Below are 23188 nucleotides of genomic sequence, written 5' to 3'. Positions count from 1 at the left end.
TCAAATTTCCCATATTATCTAAGAGATGGGAAATTTGTTGTTTATAAGTTGGTCATCTATACATCATTCGCATTATTTTTCTCATGGCTAATGTGTGCCTTTTTTCCTATAACTTTTTTCTTATTCATTTTTTGTTGCAAAAAGCATTTAAAAAGGCCTAGCCTTTTTCTCCCACGCACTTTCCTTTTTTTTCTAGGCTACATTACATTTGCGCGCTCGGCCAACTAACCGTTTCCTTCCCTCACTCGCTCGGCTCCTTGTTAGCGTTTTATTTATTTTCTCTTGCAAGCACGTGTTGTGAAAAAAGTTCATGAATTTTAAAAAGAATGTTCCCAAATTTGGAAAAGTTCATGAATGTCAAAAAATTCACAATTTGTAAAAAGTTTGCCAATTTGAAAAGTTCACAAATTTAAAAATGTTCACACACACATTGAAAAAGTCCACGAATTTTGAAAAATGTTTGTGAACTTCTAAAATAGTTCATGAATTTCGAAAAAGTTCAAGAATTTGAAAAAAGTTTAAGATTGTTTTAAAAAAGTGTAAAGATTTGGAAAAAGTTCGTGAATAAAAAAATCACTAAAAAAGTTGGTAAAAGTGATAAAGTTCAGGGATTTGAAAAAACTTCATGAATTACAGTTCACTAAAAAAAAGTTAGTAGAACTGGAAAAATTCATGGATTTGAAAAAAGATCATGAAACTTAAAAAGTGCAGAATTTGAGAAAAGTTCATGAATTTGTAAACACTTTTCGAATTTTTAAATAGTTTCCAAAACCGGTCTGGACAGCTTCAAGAAGCATCCTAAACCCGGACGAAACTTCCCGCTCCCTGGGTTACATGGGCCGGCCCGTTCGAATCGAGTGCGTGCGCCCGTTTGCACAACGTACTAAAACCGGCACATTTTGCTAAAAAAAACTAAAACCGGCACCTAAGGAGCCATATAGGAGTTGGCTCTATTTTGCCGACAGCGTGATGTCTCGCCTCTAGCGAGGCCTAGCGTGCTCTCACGTAAGGCAAACCCCTAAATGGGGCGACACGATCGTGTGGGAGACCTCGTCCTTGTTTATCCTTTTTTGTTGTCCCTTTACTGAAGTCTTTGCAGTATTTCTCAAGCAGAGATTGTTACCCGCGAAGAAGGTGTTTACAAGAGATTTCATTGTAATGCTTGGTCATAGGAGTTACTTTGTATTTTCTTTAATCTTAAATCCAAATCAGTGTACCTGTAATCCAAATCCATATAGGAGTTCCAGGTGTTTCTCACAAAAATAAAACAAAATATTTTTTGCTGTTTTTTCATGTTTTTTTGTTTTTTCTTTCTTTTGCACTTCCAGATATTCTTAATAAATATTTTAGAAAAAACACTTTAAATAAAAAAAATTGAAAAAAATGTTAACCAGGCATTTTAAAAATGTTAATTGTGTATAAAAGAAATTGTTTCTCATTTACATCGAAAGTGCATACAAAAAGAATCCAATATGAGTGTAAAAAGATGATCACGTATATAATAAAATTGTAAACAAGTAATATAAAAATGTTAATTAAGTATTTGGAAAATGCTAAATTTGTATAAAAAAATGTTGACCATGTAATAAAAAAATGTCAAACTTGCATTTGGAAAATGTTAATCAAGCATTTGAAAATGTGAAATGTGTATCGAAAAAAGTTGTTGACCATGTATTAAAAAACGCAAATCTTGTATTTGAAAAATGTTAATCAAGAATTTAAATAAATTAAAATATATGAAGAATTGTTTTGATCATGTATTCAAAATGTGTTAATCAAGCATTTTGAGAAATGTTAAATGTGAATAAAGAAAATATTCTCATGGATACCAAACATGTTTGATATAAAAATGTTAATTATTTATTTCCAAAATGCTAACCTGTATATGAAAAAGGTTCATCATTGTACAGAAAAAATGTACAATCTGGATGAAAAAAGAAGCATAAAAATATATGTTTTATAAAAATATTAATAATGTATTTGAAAAAAATTAAATATGTATAAATAAAATGTTCCTGATGTATACCAAAAATACACAATGTTTATGGAAAAATTAGGCCTAAAAATTATATGTTTAAAAACATGTTAATCATGTATTTCTGAAAATGTTCAATGTGTACATAAAAAATACTCCATATGTATGAAAAAATCTAAAATATGTATGGATAAAGTAAAAATATAAACTAAATTTCAAAAAAAATTAATGATCTATTTAGAAACTGCTAAACATGTAATACAAAAAATGTTCCTGGTTATATGAAAATTGCACAGATAAAAATTTAGAAAATCATTAAAAACTGGAAACGTATAACAAAGAAATGAAGAAAAACAAAGAAAAAAGCAAAAAAAAACTAGTGAAACCCAGGAAAGAAATTTAGAATATAAAAAAACAGTTAAAACCATGAAAGAAATGAAGAAAACCATAAAGATAGAAAAAACCAAAGAAAAAAAGGAAAAGAAAAAATCCGTGAAAACGAGAAAACACAAATAAAACACAAAAATCATCAGAAAAAAGAAAGAAAAAGGAAAAACCAAGAGAAGATAAAAAACCCTCAAAGAAAATAAAAAAACAAAGAAAACACATTGTAAAAATAGAAGGAAAGAAAAAAAAAGAAAAAACTAGAAGAAAACCAGACCGAACCAAGTGTAGCTAACACTTCCAATAGAACGAGCCTCACAAATGAACGAGCGAACGAGCGAGCGGATAGGGAGGACGTGAACTGGGCCGGTCCGGTTATATTGCAACGCAAAAATTGCTTCTGGGAGCGTGCTATTGAACTCGCTATAAGCGAGATGTAGAGTACGTGCTATTTGGCGCGCTAGGTGCTGGTGAGCGAGCCAGAGGAGAGCCCCTATTCGACGCTTCAGCCACCAGGGAGGGGAGCTCCTACTCCGCGCCTTCAGCGCCATCTAACCAACTGGCGCTCGCAGCAGTGCCGACGATTCGAATCACACCTTTGCTTTCTGAACCCGCTCGGCTAACCACTAGAGCTGCTTGGTACTTGTGGTCAGTAGTACCTCGATAGTAATTAAGGACAATATGGGTTACGCGGTTCCAAAAATGAAAGTCCACAGATTAAAAAAATGTTTGCGATTTTTTTCCAAAAAAGAAAAGGCTCACGTATTAAAAACAGTTCACAAATAATGAAAAATGTTCATGAAATTTCAAAAAGATCACTAATTTTAGAAAATTTCATGAGATTGAAAAAAGTTCACAGATTTGGAAAAGTTCACGTGAAACAAAAAAGTTCAAGAAAATATAATAAAGTTCACTAATTTGAGAAAAAGGTTCATGAATTTGAAAACAATTCCATCAATGTTTTAAAAAGTTCATCATTTTTGAGAAAATTTCATCGAATTTGAAAAAAAAAGTTCATTGGATTTGAAAAAAGTTCGTCAAATTTGGAAAATTCAAAAAAGTTCATCAGATTTGAAAAAAGTTCGTCGAATTTGGAAAAAGTTCATTGATTTTGGAAAAAGTTCATCGATTTGGGAAAAAGTACATCAAATTTGAAAAAAGTTCATCGGATTTAAAAAAAGTTCACCCAATTTAATAGAAGTTCATCGAATTTGAAAATAAGTTCATCGATTCTGAAAAAAGTTAATCAATTTTTTAAAAAAAAACTGCGCACTAAAGAAAACAAAGAAAGATGAGAAAAAAGAATAAGAAAATAGTAACCAAACTGAAGAACGAAGTACAAAAGAGAAAAATGAACTAACTATTCACTTGCGGGCCGATGTTCTGGCGGCTATAACAAGGGGGGCGATTGTTCGAATCCCCGTAGCCGCACACTTTTTGCGTTCCAAAAACAGGAAAAGGGGACGAAACAGGCCGACCCGATTAGAAAACGCCTGCACGGTCCCGTTGGAGAACCGGTGCATAAGCACCAAATAGGATAGAGGAAAGTACCCCCCCCCCCCCCCCCCCCCCCCAAATCCTCTCTAATGGACAAATTTCCCCCTCAACTTTGAAACCAGATCAATCAGCCCCTCAAATCGCTAAAACAGAACAATTACCCCCTAAGGTGGTTTCAGACTTGATTTTGAGTGGTTTTGACCCATACCCTATATTTCTCTCGGTTGACCGTGCACTTTGTCACATAACAGTTGGGCGGAGATGCCCGCTTCAGTGCGCCCAGCACGCCTCCGTGGTCGTCACGCTCGCCGCTCTTCGTCTTCTGGGTCTCCACCAGGCTGCCGCTTAAGTACTCTCGCTCGATGCCTATGGCAACGCCGGCGCTCCCCGAGAAGCCATCCGCCGTCGTGCTGCTGCTCAGGTCCGACGCGGGGGACTGCTTTATGTTCCTCGCACTGTCCGGACCAGCGTCCCGCTTGGCCGCCGCAGGAGATGAGCTGCATCAGCACCGCCGAAGCGCGCATCCGGCCGCCCACAATCACGCCCTGCTGCACTAGGCCCACGTTCTCTTCCTCCCGGCGAGCGGTGAAGGTGTTTGAGGCGGCGGCCATGCGGGCGTCTTTCCCGATGAGTGTCTCCAGCGTGTTGGGGGCTCGGGGCTGCTAGACGACGACGGCCGTGAGATTTCATCGGCTCCAAGCTCACTCGTAGGCTGCTGCGGCAGAGACAACTTGGGGCCTTGGTGCAAGCCGCGTTTCTCGCCGGTCTGCGCGGCCGCGTCCGCCCCAGCGCCGCTGGCTGTGGCATCCACCCGGTACTGGCCGAGGTCGAAGGCGCTCCAGTTCTTGCCGGCCATGGGCCTTGCTAATGTCCGTTGTGGGCATCTTCTTCTCGTTCCCGGCCTAGCAGCTGGAGGTGAGGACGAAGATGAGCCGGCGAAGGCGTCACATGGGTAGGCTGGCTCGGGGAGGAGGAGGAGCAGCTCGGAGCCCTTGAGCAGGTACTCGGCGCTAGCGGGGTGCACAGGGGTCGTCGACGGTGAGGTCGTTCCAGACGTAGCTGGTCTTGTAAGTCTGCTTGGAGGACCGAGTTAATTGCAAAGAACTGCCATACTTCGGCACATCGTAACAAACCAGTATCATTAGTCACATATTATGCAATTGAGTATCAACTCTAAGCCTAAACATTGCAAAACGGTCTGACAACCGTATAAGCATGTATTTACCATGTATTTGACCGAGCGGGCCCACGTGTCAGGTGACACGGTGGGCGTACCCGCGCGCGCCGCCCCGCTGACTCAGGCCCACCCAGCTCGGTCATTGTATTTGGCTCAGCTCGGTCAGGTCGAAGGCAGCCGCCGCACTCTGTCCCTCTCCTCTGTTCGCCCCCTCGCCCTCGTCTCTCTCTCTCCCATCCGCTGCCGCTCGCCGTGCCAGCCACAGCGCCCGCTGCCGCCACCGCGCCATGGTCTTCGAGGATGAGAGCAGCGACGACTGCTCCAGCCTGCAATACATCACCTCCTTCGACGACGATCAGGTCAGTGGTAGAGTTGTAACACCCTGGATTTTGCCATTTTCTTTTTCTGATGATTTTCTTGGATTTCTTGATTTGGTTTGCTTTTCTGTGGCTATGTGGTTCTGAAACTTGGGAAGAATCATGTCTTCCTAGGTTTTATAGTGGCTTGCTATCCTCATCATTATCCCAAGATCATGTCATTTTCATCCTTGACCTAATCCAATATTCTTTTTTCTTGAGAATATTCCTTTAATAGAAAAGGAATAACCCTTTAAACCCTAGGTTGTGAAGCAACATATATTTCTGTCACTCCCAAAACTCTCAAATAATTCTCATAAATTGTTTGGGTCATATCTTGCTCAAATATGGCAAAATATTTCATTGCCATGTTCATAAATCATCCTCCAATAATTCTTTTCCTATTCTGCCCTAAATGGCACTTTGCAAAGCAAGTGCTATTTATCTTTGCTTGATTTTCTCCAAACTTTTTGGACATATTTTCATGTCCATATAATTGCGTTATGCCAAAATTCAACTCAATTTGCCTAGTAAATATTCCTGAGCAATGTTTTCAAAGTTCTGAGGGAAGCCTATGAAGGAAGTACAAGCTAGGCATATCCAAATGAGTTGAAATTTTGCAAGGACCTTCATATGATCAAATCATCACTCTCCACAAAATTTGAGCTCATGTAACTCATCTATGTGAGCCCATCTCCAAATCTTAATTTCTTGTCAGATTTCCAGTTTGTGAAGCAACCATATTTTATATTGCTTCATTTAAGATGAAAATTTACCAGGACATTCTCCTATCCATATCAACTCTCACCACTTAATTTTGGTTCATTTCATTAATCTATTTGCCCTGTGAAATTTTTCCAAGTTTCTGTCCAGAGAGATGCTATATGAAGCAAGTGCTAGTTTGGCTAATCCAAATGGCATGAAACTTTTTGAGCATCTTCATATCTTCAAATCATTGGGCCATGCCCAATTTCAGCTCAACTTGCCTCTTCATGTGAGTGCTACTTGTCATCTCTTATTCTGACCAATAGGGCCCTCTCTACAGCAAGTACCCTCTAAACTCTTCCTCTTAAGCTAATGTTTGGTGATCAACATCATCTTAGTATGTGATCATCACCAGACAAATCCTTTCCTTCGTTCCCAAGCTGGTGTCCCCACTGCAGAGCACAAACACTTGGCTGTTGGTCTGCTCTGGGGCCATCTACAAATCTCTTCTTGGCTGTTGGTCGAATTATTTCTTCATTTAGACTAAGGGCAGTATGGACTATCTTCTGGACATGGTCGGTCCGGCCAAAACGAGCCATTTGCACCAGTGCATGCGGTGGTCACGCTTGCGTCATTGCAAACTCGTGCTCTGGCTCGTTCCGGCCGTTGTTCCCGTCGTCTCCCTCCTCGTCTCGACCTCCATTCGTGTCTAGTAGCTGCCCTGTGAGCTCCTGCGTCGTCCTGTGCCTCTGCCCCTTCCTGGTTCGCCAGTAATACGCCGCTAGCGCCATGCCCATGCCACGTCCAGCCGCTGTCCTCCATTAGAGCTTGGCTTGAGCTCGTCCGTGAGCTCTAGAACGCTCCTCCTCGGCTATATATAGCTGCCCCGAGGTCCTTCACACCTCACTCACTCCTCTCGCGCCTCTCTAGTCCACCGTAGTGCCTCTCATCACCGTTTCTTCTTCGGTCCACCTCGGCCATCAACGGAGTTTTCTCCTCCCCGGCCACCACGAGCCTCCTCTCACCTTCCCTTCACCTCCACCATGTTCCCCTCCTTCCGGCGAGCCGCCCCCACCCCTCTCTCCTCGCTGGAGTTGCCCGTAGTGCCGAGCTCCACCCCCGCCCGTAGCTCACTGTCCTCCTCCTGGCGCCGCCCCTCCCCTCCACCCCACTCCTCCACGGCGGCTGTTTCTCCCCTGAACGGAGGCGCCTCGGCCTCCTGTACCCGCCGGTGGTCGCCGCTTGGCCGGAGGCCACCTGAGCCGGCCGGCCCCTTGGCCGCTTCCTCCCCTGTCCCCTGCTCTGTTCCACGAGGGAACAGAGGCACGGGAGGAGGAAGACGACGACATGGTCGACCCCCCTGCCGCTGGACCCCACGCGCCAGTGTCACACCCCTCCATCCCACGTGGCAAGTGGAAACGTCTTCTCGTGAGTACGTTTTCCTTTGAGGAAAGCGTATCTCTTTCCTTCGTTGGCTACTATGCGTTTTCTCTTTAAGAAAACATACTTTCCTCTACTGCGGCCAGGAATGTGCTTTCTCTGTTCCGAAAGCTTATTTTCTGAAATCCGTTTCTGTCTTATCCACTCAACGACCCGTTGGTGATGAAAATATTCACAGATTAGTCCCTGATCTTCATCACCTCATAACTCCGCAACCGTAACTCCGATCGAGGTGAAACGAATGCCCACTTCTTTGTATCGTCGAGATCTTTCTGTTGGAAACATTTTCACTAGGTGGTCCCACAGTGAAAATGACCATTATGCCCTTGCCTCTAATCAGCCCACTCCGAGAGAGAACCGTCCGGCGTTTCATTTCGCGGCTTCACCGCATTTCTTCCCGGAGTCTCCGTCACCCCCAGGCAAGCCACAACAGCCACTTGCATGATATACATGTAGTAGCCATGGTTTCTACTTGAATATTTAATAAAATTTTGCCCGCTATATTCCTGCTTGTTTGCTACTACTGTCGTTGTTTCGGTTTTACTGGGTGGATTCGTGTCCACCTTCATGCTATGTTTCGATGCAACTGGTAATCTTGTACTACTTGCTAGTATCATGTTCATATGTCATGCTTGGTAGTAGTAGTACATTCTGTTAGTAGTGATGTTTGTTCTGGTGCATGCTTATGGTCTGTTATCTAGTACCGTTGCTATGCATGTTCCGTTGCATCTAGTTGGTTACATGTTTGCTTGGTAGTATTCTTGTCATATTCTTGCATGGTATTTCTTTATGATGTTAGTGGCATCATGTTATTTTAATATGGCTCAGCTTCTTGCATTCAAGTTTAACAGGATAATAATCAAACTTGAACAACTGTTGGCTGAGTCATTGCTACCTCTTGAGCTTGCGTTGGTTTTTCCCTTGAAGAGGAAAGGGTGATGCAGCAAAGTAGAGTAAGTATTTCCCTCAGCTTTTGAGAACCAAGGTATCAATCCAGTAGGAGACGACACGCAAGCCACCGAATACCTGCACAAACAAACACCAACTTGCACCCAACGCGATAAAGGGGTTGTCAATCCCTTCACGGTTATTTGCAACGTGAGATCTGATAGAGATGGATAAACGGTAAAGTAATATTTTGGTATTTTTGGTTTATGGAACGGAAAGTAAAAAATTGTAAAGAAAGTAAATAGGAAACTGAAATTGTAGATCGGAAACTTATATGATGGAAAATAGCCCCGGGGGCCATAGGTTTCACTAGAGGCTTCTCTCAAGATAGAAATTATTACGGTGGGTGAACAAATTACTACCAAGCAATTGGTAGAAAAGCGCAAAGTTATGACGATATCTAAGGCAATGATCATGAATATAGGCATCACGTCCATGTCAAGTAGACCGAAACGATTCTGCATCTACTACTATTACTCCACACATCGACCGCTATCCAGCATGCATCTAGAGTATTGAGTTCATAAAGAACGGAGTAACGCCTTAAGCAAGATGACATGATGTAGAGGAATTAACTCAAGCATCATGATGAAAACCCCATCTTTTTATCCTCGATGGCAACAATACAATACGTGTCGGTTCCCCTTCTGTCACTAGGATCGAGCACCGCAAGATTGAACCCAAAGCTAAGCACTTCTCCCATTGCAACAAAAACCAATCTAGTTGGCCAAACCAAATCGATAGTTCGAAGAGACTTGCAAAGATATCAAATCATGCATATAAGAATTCAGAGAAGATTCAAATAATATTCATAGATAAGCTGATCATAATACAAAATTCATCGGATCTCGGCAAACACAACGCAAAAGAGTATTACATCGAATAGATCTCCAAGAAGATCGAGGAGAACTTTGTATTGAGAATCAAAGAGAGAGAAGAAGCCATCTAGCTACTAGCTATGGACCCGTAGGTCTGTGGTAAACTACTCACGCTTCATCGGAGAGGCAATGGTGTTGATGTAGAAGCCCTCCGTGATCAAATCCCCCTCCGGCAGGATGACGAAAAAAGCCCCAAGATGGGATCTCACGGGTATAGAAGGTTGCGGCGGTGGAAAAGTGGTTTCGTGGCTCCCCTAGAAGTTTTTGGGATATTTGAGAATATATAGGAGGAAGATCTAGGTCAGGGGGTCACCGAGGGGACCACAAGGTCGGGGGGCGCGCCCTACCCCCATGGGCGTGCCCTCCACCCTTGTGGCCGCCTCGTGGCTCTTCTGACTTGCACTCCAAGTCTTTTGGATATCTTCTGGTCCAAGAAAAATCATCGCGAAAGTTTTATTCCGTTTGGACTCCGTTTGGTATTCCTTTTCTGAGAAACTCTAAAACAAGGAAAAAACAGGAACTCGCACTGGGCTCTAGGTTAATAGGTTAGTTCCAAAAATCATATAAAATAGCATATTAATGCATATAAAACATCCAAAACAGATAATATAATTGCATGGAACAATAAAAAATTATAGATACGTTGGAGACGTATCAAGCATCCCCAAGCTTAATTCCTGCTCGTCCTTGAGTAGGTAAATGATAAAAACAGAATTTTTGATGTGGAATGCTGCCTAACATATTTATTCATGTAATTCTCTTTATTGTGGCATGAATGTTCAGATCCGTATGATTCAAAACAAAAGTTTAATATTGACATAAAAACAATAATACTTCAAGCATACTAACAAAATAATTATGTCTTCTCAGAATAACATGGCCAAAGAAAGCTTATCCCTACAAAATCATATAGTTTGGCTATGCTCCGTCGTCATCACACAAAATATTTAAATCATGCACAACCCCGATGACAAGCCAAGCAATTGTTTCATACTTTTGATGTTCTCAAACTTTTTCAACTTTCATGCAATACATGAGCTTGAGCCATGGACATAGCACTATAGGTGGAATAGATGGTGGTTGTGGAGAAGACAAAAAGAGGGAGACAGTCTCACATCAACTAGGCGTATCAACGGGCTATGAAGATGCCCATTAATAGATATCAATGTGAGTGAGTAGGGATTGCCATGCAACGGATGCACTAGAGCTATTAGTTTATGAAAGCTCAAAACGAAAACTAAGTGGGTGTGCATCCAACTCGCTTGCTCACGAAGACCTAGGGCAATTTGAGGAAGCCCATCATTGGAATATACAAGCCAAGTTCTATAATGAAAAATCCCCACTAGTATATGAAAGTGATATCATAGGATACTCTCTATCATGAAGATCATGGTGCTACTTTGAAGCACAAGTGTGGTAAAAGGATAGTAGCATTGCCGCTTCTCTCTTTCCTCTCTTTTTTTTATTTGGGACTTCTCTTATTTTTTTGGCCTCCTTTTTTTCGTCCGGAGTCTCATCCTGACTTGTGGGGAAATCATAGTCTCCATCATCCTTTCCTCACATGGGACAATGCAGACCATCACACTTTTATTTGCTTACAACTCAAAAATTACAACTCGATACTTAGAACAAAATATGACTCTATATGAATGCCTCCGATGGTGTACCGTGATGTGCAATGAATCAAGAGTGACATGTACAAAAAATGATGAACGGTGGCTTAGCCACAAATACGATGTCAACTACATGATCATGCAAAGCAATATGACAATGATGATGCGAGTCATAATAAACGGAACGGTGGAAAGTTGCATGGCAATATATCTCGGAATGGCTATGGAAATGCCATAATAGGTAGGTATAGTGGCAGTTTTGAGGAAGGATATGTGGTGGGTTTATGGTACCGGCGAAAGTTGCGCGGTACAAGAGAGGCTAGCAATGGCGGAAAGGTGAGAGTGGGTATAATCCATGGACTCAACATTAGTTATAAAGAACTCACATACTTATTGCAAAAATCTATTAGTCATCAAAACAAAGTACTACGTGCATGATCCTAGGGGGATAGATTGGTAGGAAAAGACCATCGCTCATCCCTGAGCGCCACTCATAAGGAAGACAATCAATAAATGAATCATGCTCCGACTTCATTACATAACGGTTCATGATACGTCTCCAACGTATCTATAATTTTTTATTGTTCCATGCTATATTATATTCTGTTTTGGATGTTTAATGGGCTTTATTATACACTTTTATATTATTTTTGGGACTAACCTATTAACCGGTGGCCCGGCCCAAATTGCTGTTTTTTTGCCTATTTCAGTGCTTCGCAGAAAAAAGATATCAAACGGAGTCCAAACGGAATGAAACCTTCGGGAACGTGATTTTCGGAACGAACGTGATCCAGAGGACTTGGAGTCTACCCAAAGCAATCAACGAGGAGAGCACGAGGGAGGGGGTGCGCCTACCCCCCCCCCAGGCGCGCCCTCCACCCTCGTGGGTCCCATCTTGCTCCACCGACGTACTTCTTCCTCCTATATATACCTACGTACCCCTAAACTATCAGATACAGAGCCAAAAACCTAATTCCACAGCCGCAACCTTCTGTACCCGTGAGATCCCATCTTGGGGCCTTTTCCGGCGCTCCGCCGGAGGGGGCATTGATCACGGAGGGCTTCTACATCAACACCATAGCCTCTCCGATGATGTGTGAGTAGTTTACCTTAGACCTTCGGGTCCATAGTTATTAGCTAGATGACTTCTTCTCTCTCTTTGGATCTCAATACAAAGTTCTCCTCGATCTTCTTGGAGATCTATTCGATGTAATCTTCTTTTGCGGTTTGTTTGTCGAGATGCGATGAATTGTGGGTTTATGATCAAGATTATCTATGAACAATATTTGAATCTCCTCTGAATTCTTTTATGTATGATTGGTTATCTTTGCAAGTCTCTTCGAATTATCAGTTTGGTTTGGCCTACTAGATTGATCTTTCTTGCAATAGGAGAAGTGCTTAGCTTTGGGTTCAATCTTGCGGTGCTCGATCCCTGTGACAGAAAGGGAAACGACGCGTATTGTATTGTTGCCATCGAGGATAAAAAGATGGGGTTTATATCATATTGCATGAGTTTATCCCTCTACATCATGTCATCTTACTTAAAGCATTACTCTGTTCTTATGAACTTAATACTCTAGATGCATGCTGGATAGCGGTCGATGTGTGGAGTAATAGTAGTAGATGCAGAATCGTTTCAGTCTACTTGTCGCGGACGTGATGCCTATATACATGATCATACCTAGATATTCTCATAACTATGCTCAATTCTATCAATTGCTCGACAGTAATTCGTTTACCCACCGTAATACTTATGCTATCTTGAGAGAAGCCACTAGTGAAACCTATGGCCCCCGGGTCTATTTTCCATCATATTAATCTTCCAACACTTAGTTATTTTTATTGCCTTTTATTTTACTTGGCATCTTTATTTCTCTTTATCATAAAAATACCAAAAATATTATCTTATCATATCTATCAGATCTCACTCTCGTAAGTGACCGTTGAGGGATTGACAACCCCTTTATCGCATTGGTTGCGAGGTTCTTATTTGTTTGTGTAGGTGTGAGGGACTCGTGCGTGATCTCCTACTGGATTGATACCTTGGTTCTCAAAAACTGAGGGAAATACTTACGCTACTTTACTGCATCACCCTTTCCTCTTCAAGTGAAAACCAACGCAGTGCTCAAGAGGTAGCAAGAAGGATTTTTGGCGCCGTTCCCGGGGAGATTCAAGTCAAGTCAAGTCAAGGCATACCAAGTACCCATCACAAACTCTTATCCCTCGCATTACATTATTTGCAATTTGCCTCTCGTTTTCCTCCCCCCCACCTCACCCTTGCCATTTTATTCGCCTTCTTCCCATATGCCTTTCTGTTTGTGTTTCCACGTGCCTTCTATTTGCTTGCATCTTTGTTTGCTAAAAATCTATTGATATGGATCCACTTAAAGTGTTCTACTTGGATCATCTTCGATCCTTATGCTCTCGTGCTAAAACCCCAACTAGCCTAGTTGATGGGAAATCTTTAGATGAGCATGCTCATTTTGTGCGTCACCGTTTGTCTGAAAAAGGGAGACTCTTATGGAATCAAATAAACAAATTGTTGTGTTATGCTTGGAATCTTTGTGAAATTTGTGATATTACTTGTTGCTCTAAGAACCCTAAAAAACACCTTCCCTACCTATATGAGTTTAATGAAAATTAAATCTTATCTTCTTATGCAAAGGGTGTTTATAGCTACTATGATATCGAACCAATTGAAGAATTTGTTGCCTTTAAGGGTTCTTATGAAGTTGCTTCTTTGATTGAAAAGTATGATACTACTCTTTATCAATCTGAAAATTGTGACATACTTGAATATTGCTATAAAAACTATGCTCATAATGTCTATGTCAAAGAATTTATTGAAAGAATGATTGTTCTTCTAAAGAAAATAATGATATGCATGAATCTATAGATAATTATGATTCCGATGATTTGATTGAAATATCCCTTGATGAACATGATGCTTGCTATCCTTGTGGCCATGATGCCAATATTTATGAAGATGAATTTGCTATAGTTCCTTACGTTAAACATGAGATCGTTGCTATTGCACCCATACTTGGTAGTTCCTTCGATGAAAAGCATGATTGCAATAATTTTTCTATAAATTTTCTTGAAGTCAATTGTGCTAATATTATGCAAAACCCCAAGCTTGGGGATGCTAGTTTTGCTATGTCTACTACTTGTTGCAATGATCATGACTGGGGTGATTCTTCTTATGATCTTGAAAATTTATTTAAGCCCCATTATGAATATGAGATTGATAATGTTCGCAATAATATTGAAAGTGGGTTTGGAAGAGTGTCAACTTTAGATCCCACATATTTGGAGAATGTTCAATCTTATGAAGTTTTTGATAAAAGTGGGTTTGGAGAGGTCATGACTTTAGTTAATGTTAATCCCACTATTTCGGAAGAGTGTCAACTTTGCACGCATGTGGATCGTGTTGAAAATATTTTATATGATAGCTATATTGTTGAATTTGATTATGATCCTACATGTAATTATTATGAGAGAGGAAAATATGGTTGTAGAAATTTTCATGTTACAAAATTACCTCTCGTTATGTTGAGATTGCTATTGTTTCTTTCTTCTTCCTTGCATATGCTAGTTTTTTCTTGCCTTGATAATTTTTATTTGCCTATAAGATGCCTATGCATAGGAATTATGTTAGACTTAGATGTGTTTGTCACATGTTTCATGATGCTCTCTTTGTGTTTCAATTATTATCTTTCGTGTGAGCATCGTTGAAATTTTATGCCTAGCTAGGGGCGTTAAACGATAGCGCTTGTTGGGAGGCAACCCAATTTTATTTTTGTTTCTTGCTTTTTGTTTCTGTTTAGTAATAAATAATTCATCTAGCCTCAGGTTAGATGTGGTTTTATGTTTTAATTAGTGTTTGTGCCAAGTAAAACCTATAGGATCTTCTTGGGTGATAATTATTTGATCTTGCTGAAAAAGACAGAAACTTTCTGCTCACAAAAACAATTGTTAAAAATCACCAGAAAGTGATAAAATACTGAGTCCAATTGCAGTAGATCAATACACAAATTAGTTAGGTCGTCCTAATTTGGAAGAATTTTTGAGTTACATAAAGTATACGTTTGATACATATTACTACAGACTGTTCTGTTTTTGACAGAGTCTGTTTTTCGTGTGTTGTTTGCTTATTTTGATGAATCTATGGCTAGTATCGGGGGGTATGAACCATAGAGAAGTTGGAATACAGTAGGTTTAACACCAATATAAATAAAGAATGAGTTCATTACAGTACCTTAAAGTGGTGGTTGTTTTCTTATACTAACGGAGCTCATGAGATTTTCTGTTGAGTTTTGTGTTGTGAAGTTTTCAAGTTTTTGGGTAAAGATTTGATGGATTATGGAATAAGGAGTGGCAAGAGCCTAAGCTTGGGGATGCCCCGGAAGGCATCCCCTCTTTCGTCTTCGTCTATTGGTAACTTTACTTGAGGCTATATTTTTATTCACCACATGATATGTGTTTTTCTTGGAGCGTCTTGTATGATTTGAGTCTTTACTTTTTAGTTTACCACAATCATCCTTGCTGTACACTCCTTTTGGAGAGACACGCCTGAATCGGAATTTATTAGAATACTCTTTGTGCTTCACTTATATTTTTTGAGCTAGATAATTTTGCTCTAGTGCTTCGCTTATATCTTTTAGAGCACGGTGGTGGTTTTATTTTATCGAAATTATTGATCTCTCATGCTTCACCTATATTATTTTGAGAGTCCTATAAAACATCATGGTAATTTGCTTTGGCAATAAAATTAGTCCTAATATGATGAACATCCAAGATGGGTATAATAAAAACTATCATATAAAGTGCATCGAATACTATGAGAAGTTTGATACTTGATAATTGTTTTGAGATATGAAGATGGTGATATTGGAGTCATGCTAGTTGAGTAGTTGTGAATTTGAGAAATACTTGTTCTAAAGTTTGTGATTCCCGTAGCATGCACGTATGGTGAACCGTTATCTGATGAAGTCGGAGCATGATTTATTTATGGATTGTCTTCCTTATGAGTGGCGGTCAGGGATGAGCGATGGTCTTTTCCAACCAATCTTTCCCCCTAGGAGCATATGTAATAGATTTTTGCAATAAGTATGTGAGTTCTTTATGACTAATGTTGAGTCCATGGATTATACGCACTCTCACCCTTCCACCATTGCTAGCCTATCTAATACCGCGCACCTTTCGCCGGTATCATACACCCACCATTTACCTTCCTCAAAACAGCCACCATACCTACCTATTATCGCATTTCCATAGCCATTCCGAGATATATTGTCATGCAACTTTCCACCGTTCCGTTTGATATGACACGTTTCATCATTGTCATATTGCTTTGCATGATAATGTAGTTGACATCGTATTTGTGGCAAAGCCACCTTTATAATTCTTTCATACATGTCACTCTTGATTCATTGCATATCCCGGTACACCACCGGAGGCATTCACATAGAGTCATATTTTGTTCTAAGTATTGAGTTGCAATTTTTGAGTTGTAAGTAAATAAAAGTGTGATGATCATCATTATTAGAGCATTGTCCCAAGTGAGGAAAGGATGATGGAGACTATGATTCCCCCACAAGTCGGGATGAGACTCCAGACGAAAAATATATAAAAATAAGAAGAAAAAAAAGAGGCCATAAAAAAAGAGAAAATGCCTAAATAAAAAAATGAGAGAAAAAGAGATAAGGGACAATGTTACTATCCTTTTACCACACTTGTGCTTCAAAGTAGCACCATGATCTTCATGATAGAGAGTCTCCTATGTTATCACTTTCATATACTAGTGGGGATTTTACATTATAAAACTTGGCTTGTATATTCCAATGATGGGCTTCCTCAAATTGCCCTAGGTCTTCGTGAGCAAGCGAGTTGGATGCACACCCACTTAGTTTCTTTTGTTGAGCTTTCATACACTTATAGCTCTAGTGCATCCGTTGCATGGCAATCCCTACTCACTCACATTGATATCTATTGATGGGCATCTCCATAGCCCATTGATACGCCTAGTTGATGTGAGACTATCTTCTCCTTTTTGTCTTCTCCACAACCACCCTTCTATCCCACATATAGTGATATGTCCATGGCTCACGCTCATGTATTGCGTGAAGATTGAAAAAGTTTGAGAACATCAAAAGTATGAAACAATTGCTTGGCTTGTCATCGGGGTTGTGCATGATTTAAATATGATGAAGATAGAGCATAGCTAGACTATATGATTTTGTAGGGATAACTTTCTTTGGCCATGTTATTTTGAGAAGACATGATTGCTTTGTTAGTATGCTTGAAGTATTATTATTTTTATGTCAATATTAAACTTTTGTCTTGAATCTTTTGGATCTGAACATTCATGCCACAATAAAGAAAATTACATTGAGAATTATGCTCGGTAGCATTCCACATCAAAAATTTTGTTTTTATCATTTACCTACTCGAGGACGAGCAGGAATTAAGCTTGGGGATGCTTGATACGTCTCCAACGTATCTATAATTTTTGATTGTTCCATGCTATTATATTATCTGTTTTTGATGTTTAATGGGCTTTATTATGCACTTTTATATTATTTTTGGGACTAACCTACTAACCAAAGGCCCAGTGCAAATTGCTGTTTTTTTGCCTATTTCAGTGTTTCGCAGAAAAGGAATATCAAACGGAATCCAAACGGAATGAAACCTTCGGGAGAGTTATTTTTGGAACAAACGCAATCCAGGAGACTTGGAGTGGACGTCAAGGAAGCAACGAGGCGGCCACGAGGCAGGGAGGCGCGCCCCCCACCCTCGTGGGCCCCTCGTGGCTCCACCGACCTACTTCTTTCGCCTATATATACTCATATACCCCGAAAACATCCCAGAGCACCACGAAACCCTATTTCCACCGCCGCAACCTTCTGTACTCGTGAGATCCCATCTTGGGGCCTTTTCCGGTGCTCCGCCGGAGGGGGAATCGATCACGGAGGGCTTCTACATCAACACCATAGCCTCTCCGATGATGTGTGAGTAGTTTACCACAGACCTTCGGGTCCATAGTTATTAGCTAGATGGCTTCTTCTCTCTCTTTGGATCTCAATACAAAGTTATCGCGATTCTCTTGGAGATCTATTCGATGTAATTCTTTTCGCGATGTGTCTGTCCAAATCCAATGAATTGTGGGTTTATGATCAAGATTATCTATGAACAATATTTGGTTCTTCTCTGAATTCACCACCAGAGGCTTTTGCAGGCAAAGACTACTTTTGTAAGTATAACTTGTACTCGTTGTCTCCCTTCGAATTTGACCGTTGTGGGATCCCTTACCTCCTACATTTGGGAAGAGGACCAAGGCCGCTATAAATAGGACTTGGCCACCACCATAGTGGGGGGATGGATTCCACCCTGACGGATCCATTCCAGCACGACCAGCTCACCAGCTCATCGAGCTCAAGAACACCTCACCTCCTGAGGCTGTTTAACCACTGTACTAGTTCATCGTCAGCCCCTCGAGGCAATCCACTACAAACCTGGAGTAGGGTATTACACCGCAAGGTGGCCCGAACCAGGATAAACTGATGTGTCTCTTGTCCCTTGGGTTCATCGAGCTAGGCCGTGGAATCGTCGAGCAGGCAGACTGGGGAGGACGAGTCCTTCGCATGCACCCCAGAGTTCGAACCTCTCAAGGGTCTGCGGAACCCCGAATCCGACACAATCTACCTACTAGCTATGGACCCATAGGTATGTGTTAAACTACTCATGTTTCATCGGAGAGGCAATGGTGTTGATGTAGAAGCCCTACGTGATCAAATCCCCCTCCAGCAGGATACCGGAAAAGGCCCCAAGATGGGATCTCACGGGTACAAAAGGTTGCGGCGGTGGAAAAGTGGTTTTGTGGCTCCCCTGGAAGTTTTTGGGATATTTGAGAATATATAGGAGGAAGATCTAGGTCAGGGGGTCACCGAGGGGCCCACAAGGTTGGGGGGCGCGCCCTCCACCCTTGTGGCTCTTCTGACTTGCACTCCAAGTCTCCTGGGTGTCTTCTGGTCCAAGAAAAATCATCGCAAAGGTTTTATTCCGTTTGGACTCTGTTTGGTATTCCTTTTCTGCGAAACTCTAAAACAAGGAAAAAACAGGAACTGGGCTCTAGGTTAATAGGTTAGTCCCAAAAATCATACAAAATAGCATATTAATGCATATAAAACATCCAAAACAGATAATATAATAGCATAGAACAATAAAAAATTATAGATACATTAGAAACGTATCAGTCATGGTGCCACCAAATCAAGCTGACCAGTGCAACCACATTTTCCTTTTATGGGGAGGCCCTAATGCAGTTTATTGTCATGCCTCTCGTCGGTGCCTCCAAAGAGGGAAGGTTATGGGCGCGCGCTACCCTGATTAGGTAGGCGGACATGAACCTTGTGTGCCAGTTGTTGTTGTAAGGATCCTTATCCCCGTTTGGGACCGTTTATGTTTTGCCACGACGGTGGCCGTTGGATGTCATGGGTTGATATCGGGGCCACCCAGGACTTAGCCCAAAGGGGAGTTTGTCGAAGTGGCTGGGAGAGTGTGATGGCAATAGATTGGTTTTGTCGGAATGCCGTTGGTCCACCAGAATGGTGGTGCGAGGCCATGGGTTCCATGGTGTGGGTACAGTTTACTAACCTCTGCAGAGTGTGTGTTTAAATCTATTGATAGCCGCGCCCGTGGCTATGGGCCCAGTTCGTAGTCGGTCACACTATGAGCCAACAATAATAATAACTTGATTAATACTGACCCCGGTTTGATGGTGAGAAAGAGATTGGTTGTGATCGAGAGAGGATCACGGAGGTATCGTGGACACCGAAGTTGGTTGATCTTTATGTGATCACGAGATGATCACGGAGGTATCATGGATACCGATGTTGGTAAGTGGATGTATGAGATGGTTACTAGGTAACCGCCGAATAAGAGTAAGTTGGTGCATGATATGGTTTACCTGTTGCATGTAGTATCATCATGCTCATATGCTCATGCCATGCTAATAGTCGTATCATGTTCAGTTTGTGTCTGCCATGTATCATGTTCATGATTGTTTTAACCTGTTAATGCCATGATGTTGTTTGTCTTGACTCTTTTGGTTAATTGTGAGCTTGCAAGTACATTCAATGTACTGACTTGGCGTGTCATGCCAGTTTGCAGGTCATGCCTAGATTGCTTGCTTGTTTGGTGTGGTTCCTGTGTTCGCGGGCTAAGATAAATGTTCCAGCCAGAGTCCCTGCGGATTGGAGTCCATCATCGTCGTTCGTTGTTCCGCTGCCTCGAGTTGTTATGCTGCTTGCATAGAGCAACTGTGGTTGGCGTAGCGTCGCCGTGCTGGTGTTATTCATTGTAATATGGGAGACCTTGTATTCGTATTTGTGTTGTAATAGAGAGCTGGTTTGTTCTATGCTAAGCAGTGCCGTATTCCAGAAGACTTCACCTCGATCTCTGGGCTGGAATACAGGGCGTTCCGGTTTCTCTGAGCCGGGTGCCACAAGAGCTAGGGTTAGGGTTTCTGATTTGGGGATTTGTTGATTTGGTGATTTTGTTATTTGATTTGGCTATTTTGGTTCTTTTTGCTCCTGTAGATTCCTGCTAGCATTGAAGACCAAGACTACAATGGCCTGGAGAAGGCACCCGAGGGTCTCTGCGTGGAGCATCGGCTGCCAACTGAGCGTCGTGTAGCTTTTGAAGGATTTGAGACGGGTAGGAGGTTTCTAGTTTGTGCCCAGCCTGTAAGAATCATGCACATATTTTGTTCTATGTAATATAGTTGGTAGCCTCTGTTTAGTCTAGGCTCTGTTTAGTAAGTTAGTACTACTGATGATGAAGGTCATTGTTTACCATTTAGTAGTTTTGATGCTCACCATTGTTAAATAGGCCACCTGATGTTAGTACTATATTTGGGTAGACGCTTAGTTGGCAGTGGAGGTGCTCATAGTTTAGTGATTTATTAGTATTGATGCTCACTGCAACAGGTTGTGTAAGCATGCGCTCATGCATTTTTCTGTGTTGTTAAATTGGCCACTATTTTTTAGTATTATATTTGGCCAGCAGCTTAGTTAGCAGTGGAGATGCTCATTGTTTAATTGAGGCAAGTAGGTGATTATTTAATAGAGTAGAAGCTCAAAGTTGAGTGTTGCATAGCTGCTTGTCTTTATTTTTTATTGCATGACAATTTGTCTTAGATCTTAGGTTGCAGTAGAATTATCATTGTTTAGTGGGCCACATGCATAGGTTGTAGTGTTGCATGTGGCTCATTGTTTAATTGAGGCAAGTAGGTGATTATTTAATAGAGTAGAGCTCAAAGTTGAGTGTTGCATAGCTGCTTGTCTTTATTTTTTATTGCATGACAATTTGTCCTAGATCTTAGGTTGCAGTAGAATTATCATTGTTTAGTGGGCCACATGCACAGGTTGTAGTTGTTATGATGTTTGTTGATTTTAAAAAATTGCCCTTTTTAAATTGGAATTCTTCAGAGAGTAACAGTATAAGTGTTTGCTATATTGCAGGAAGGTCCGAATTGTGGTTTTGTTGGGTGGGTTGACCCAGAGTGGCCTCCCACAATGCACAATGCATTGTTGAAGCTGTGGGAAATGTTTGAAGATAGTAGGAGTGCTAAGAGGAAGGTTAACCTGGAGGGTTCACTTATTCACCACCTTACAGAAGAGAAAAAGAATTTGGATGCCAACTATGACAGACTAGTTGAAGATGTTCATCAACTTCTTAACGCCTAGGAAGACAGGGTGCTAGATTTCAGCTATGTGCAGGCTAAGATGCAGGGTGCTGAGGACAGGATAGCTGAGGTTACCAGTGCAGCAGTGGCTGGCATGAAGACTGAGATGGAGAAGAAAGAGGCAGAGAACTTGAAGCTGCAAGAGAAGTATGCAGTGCTTATGAACCTGGTAGAAGCTCGAGGCAGTGTCATTAGGAACCTGAAGATGAATCATTTAGAGGAGAAGGAAAAGCTAAGTGAAGGCAACATCAACTTCAAGGTTCAGGTTGATGAGCTCACCAAGTCTGTGAAAAAGTCACTGAAGAGAATGTGCAGCTGAACGTTCACATGTCTGGTCCCAAGAAGGGACATGAGAATCTCATAAAACGCGGGGATGAGCTCAAGCTCCAGGTTGCTGATCAGTTGAAGGCACTGGAGAAGAACAAAGAGAAGCTGAAGTTGATCCATGACATCTTGAAGGAATGAGGTAGATGAAGATGAAGATGAACTGGGTAGATGAAGCAGAGTATACCTATCATGATATATGTTGCTTTGATAGAAGGCTTTGCTAATCTTTTGTGGAGAATGGTAGTTTAATGAAGTGTAATGTATGGATGTAGTAGTTGTGAACTATGTTGAACTCCACTATGCTATGGTCTGTAGCTAATGTTGTAATGCAAGAACCTATTAATTATGGCTGTAAGAAACTATGGTTATGCTCAAGTATGCTTTGTTAGATGGCTTGAGTTATTTTTCTTCATCTATGTTGCTTTGATAGATGATGGTTGAATTTATATATATCTTGATAGATGTTGCTTTGATGGTTATGGTTAGGTTGTTAGGGTTTCGTCGATGCCGAGCCACCCTAAGGTTAGGTGATTAGGGTTCCGTCGACACCGAGCCATCCTGAACCCTTATGGTTAGGTGGTTAGGGTTCCGTCGATGCCGAGCCACCCTAAACCAGACAAGTTTGGTGGTTAGGGTTCCCTCGACGCCGTGCCACCCTAAACCAGAAAAGTTGTGTGGTTAGGGTTCCCTCGACACTAAGCCACCCTAAACCAGAAAAGTTTGGTGGTTAGGGTTCCCTCAGCACCGAGCGACGCTAAACCAGACAAGTTTGGTGGTTAGGGTTCCCTCGATGCCGAGCCACCCTAAACTAGACAAGTTGTGTGGTTAGGGTTCCCTCGACGTCGAACCACCCTAAACCACACAAGTTTGGTGGTTAGGGTTCCCTCGACGCCGAGCCACCCTAAACCAATATCATATGAAAGTATGAAACTTATATCTTATGAAGCTATAAACAAACAAATATCATATGAAACTAGAAACAAACAAATATCATATGCAAGTGTCAAACTTAGTACACATTAAACATTGCTCATATGAGACTTAGTACACATCAAACCCAACTTAGTACTCCATCAGAACATACATAGTAGTTCAGAAGTAGAATCCAGAAGCAAAAATAAGACCCAACTTAGTTCAGAAG

At 41.4% G+C, this 23188-nt stretch overlaps 1 protein-coding gene and 1 pseudogene across 1 annotated transcript; one reads left to right on the top strand and one right to left on the bottom strand.

The window, feature by feature from the left end:
• Nucleotides 1-4031: 4031 nt before the first annotated feature.
• Nucleotides 4032-4998, bottom strand: LOC109779958 (protein SOSEKI 5-like; annotated as a pseudogene).
• A 322-nt stretch (nt 4999-5320) lies between these two features.
• Nucleotides 5321-22039, top strand: LOC123494506 (uncharacterized). Its single transcript, XM_073501999.1, has 4 exons — nt 5321-5392; nt 20573-20719; nt 21497-21613; nt 21722-22039. Exons 1-4 carry the CDS (start codon nt 5321-5323, stop codon nt 22037-22039), a joined length of 654 nt encoding a protein of 217 aa, XP_073358100.1.
• Nucleotides 22040-23188: the final 1149 nt, after the last annotated feature.

Source organism: Aegilops tauschii, chromosome 6 (assembly GCF_002575655.3).
Source record: "Aegilops tauschii subsp. strangulata cultivar AL8/78 chromosome 6, Aet v6.0, whole genome shotgun sequence".
Classification (NCBI taxonomy): domain Eukaryota; kingdom Viridiplantae; phylum Streptophyta; class Magnoliopsida; order Poales; family Poaceae; genus Aegilops; species Aegilops tauschii.
This window is presented reverse-complemented; position numbering and strand designations above follow the sequence as displayed.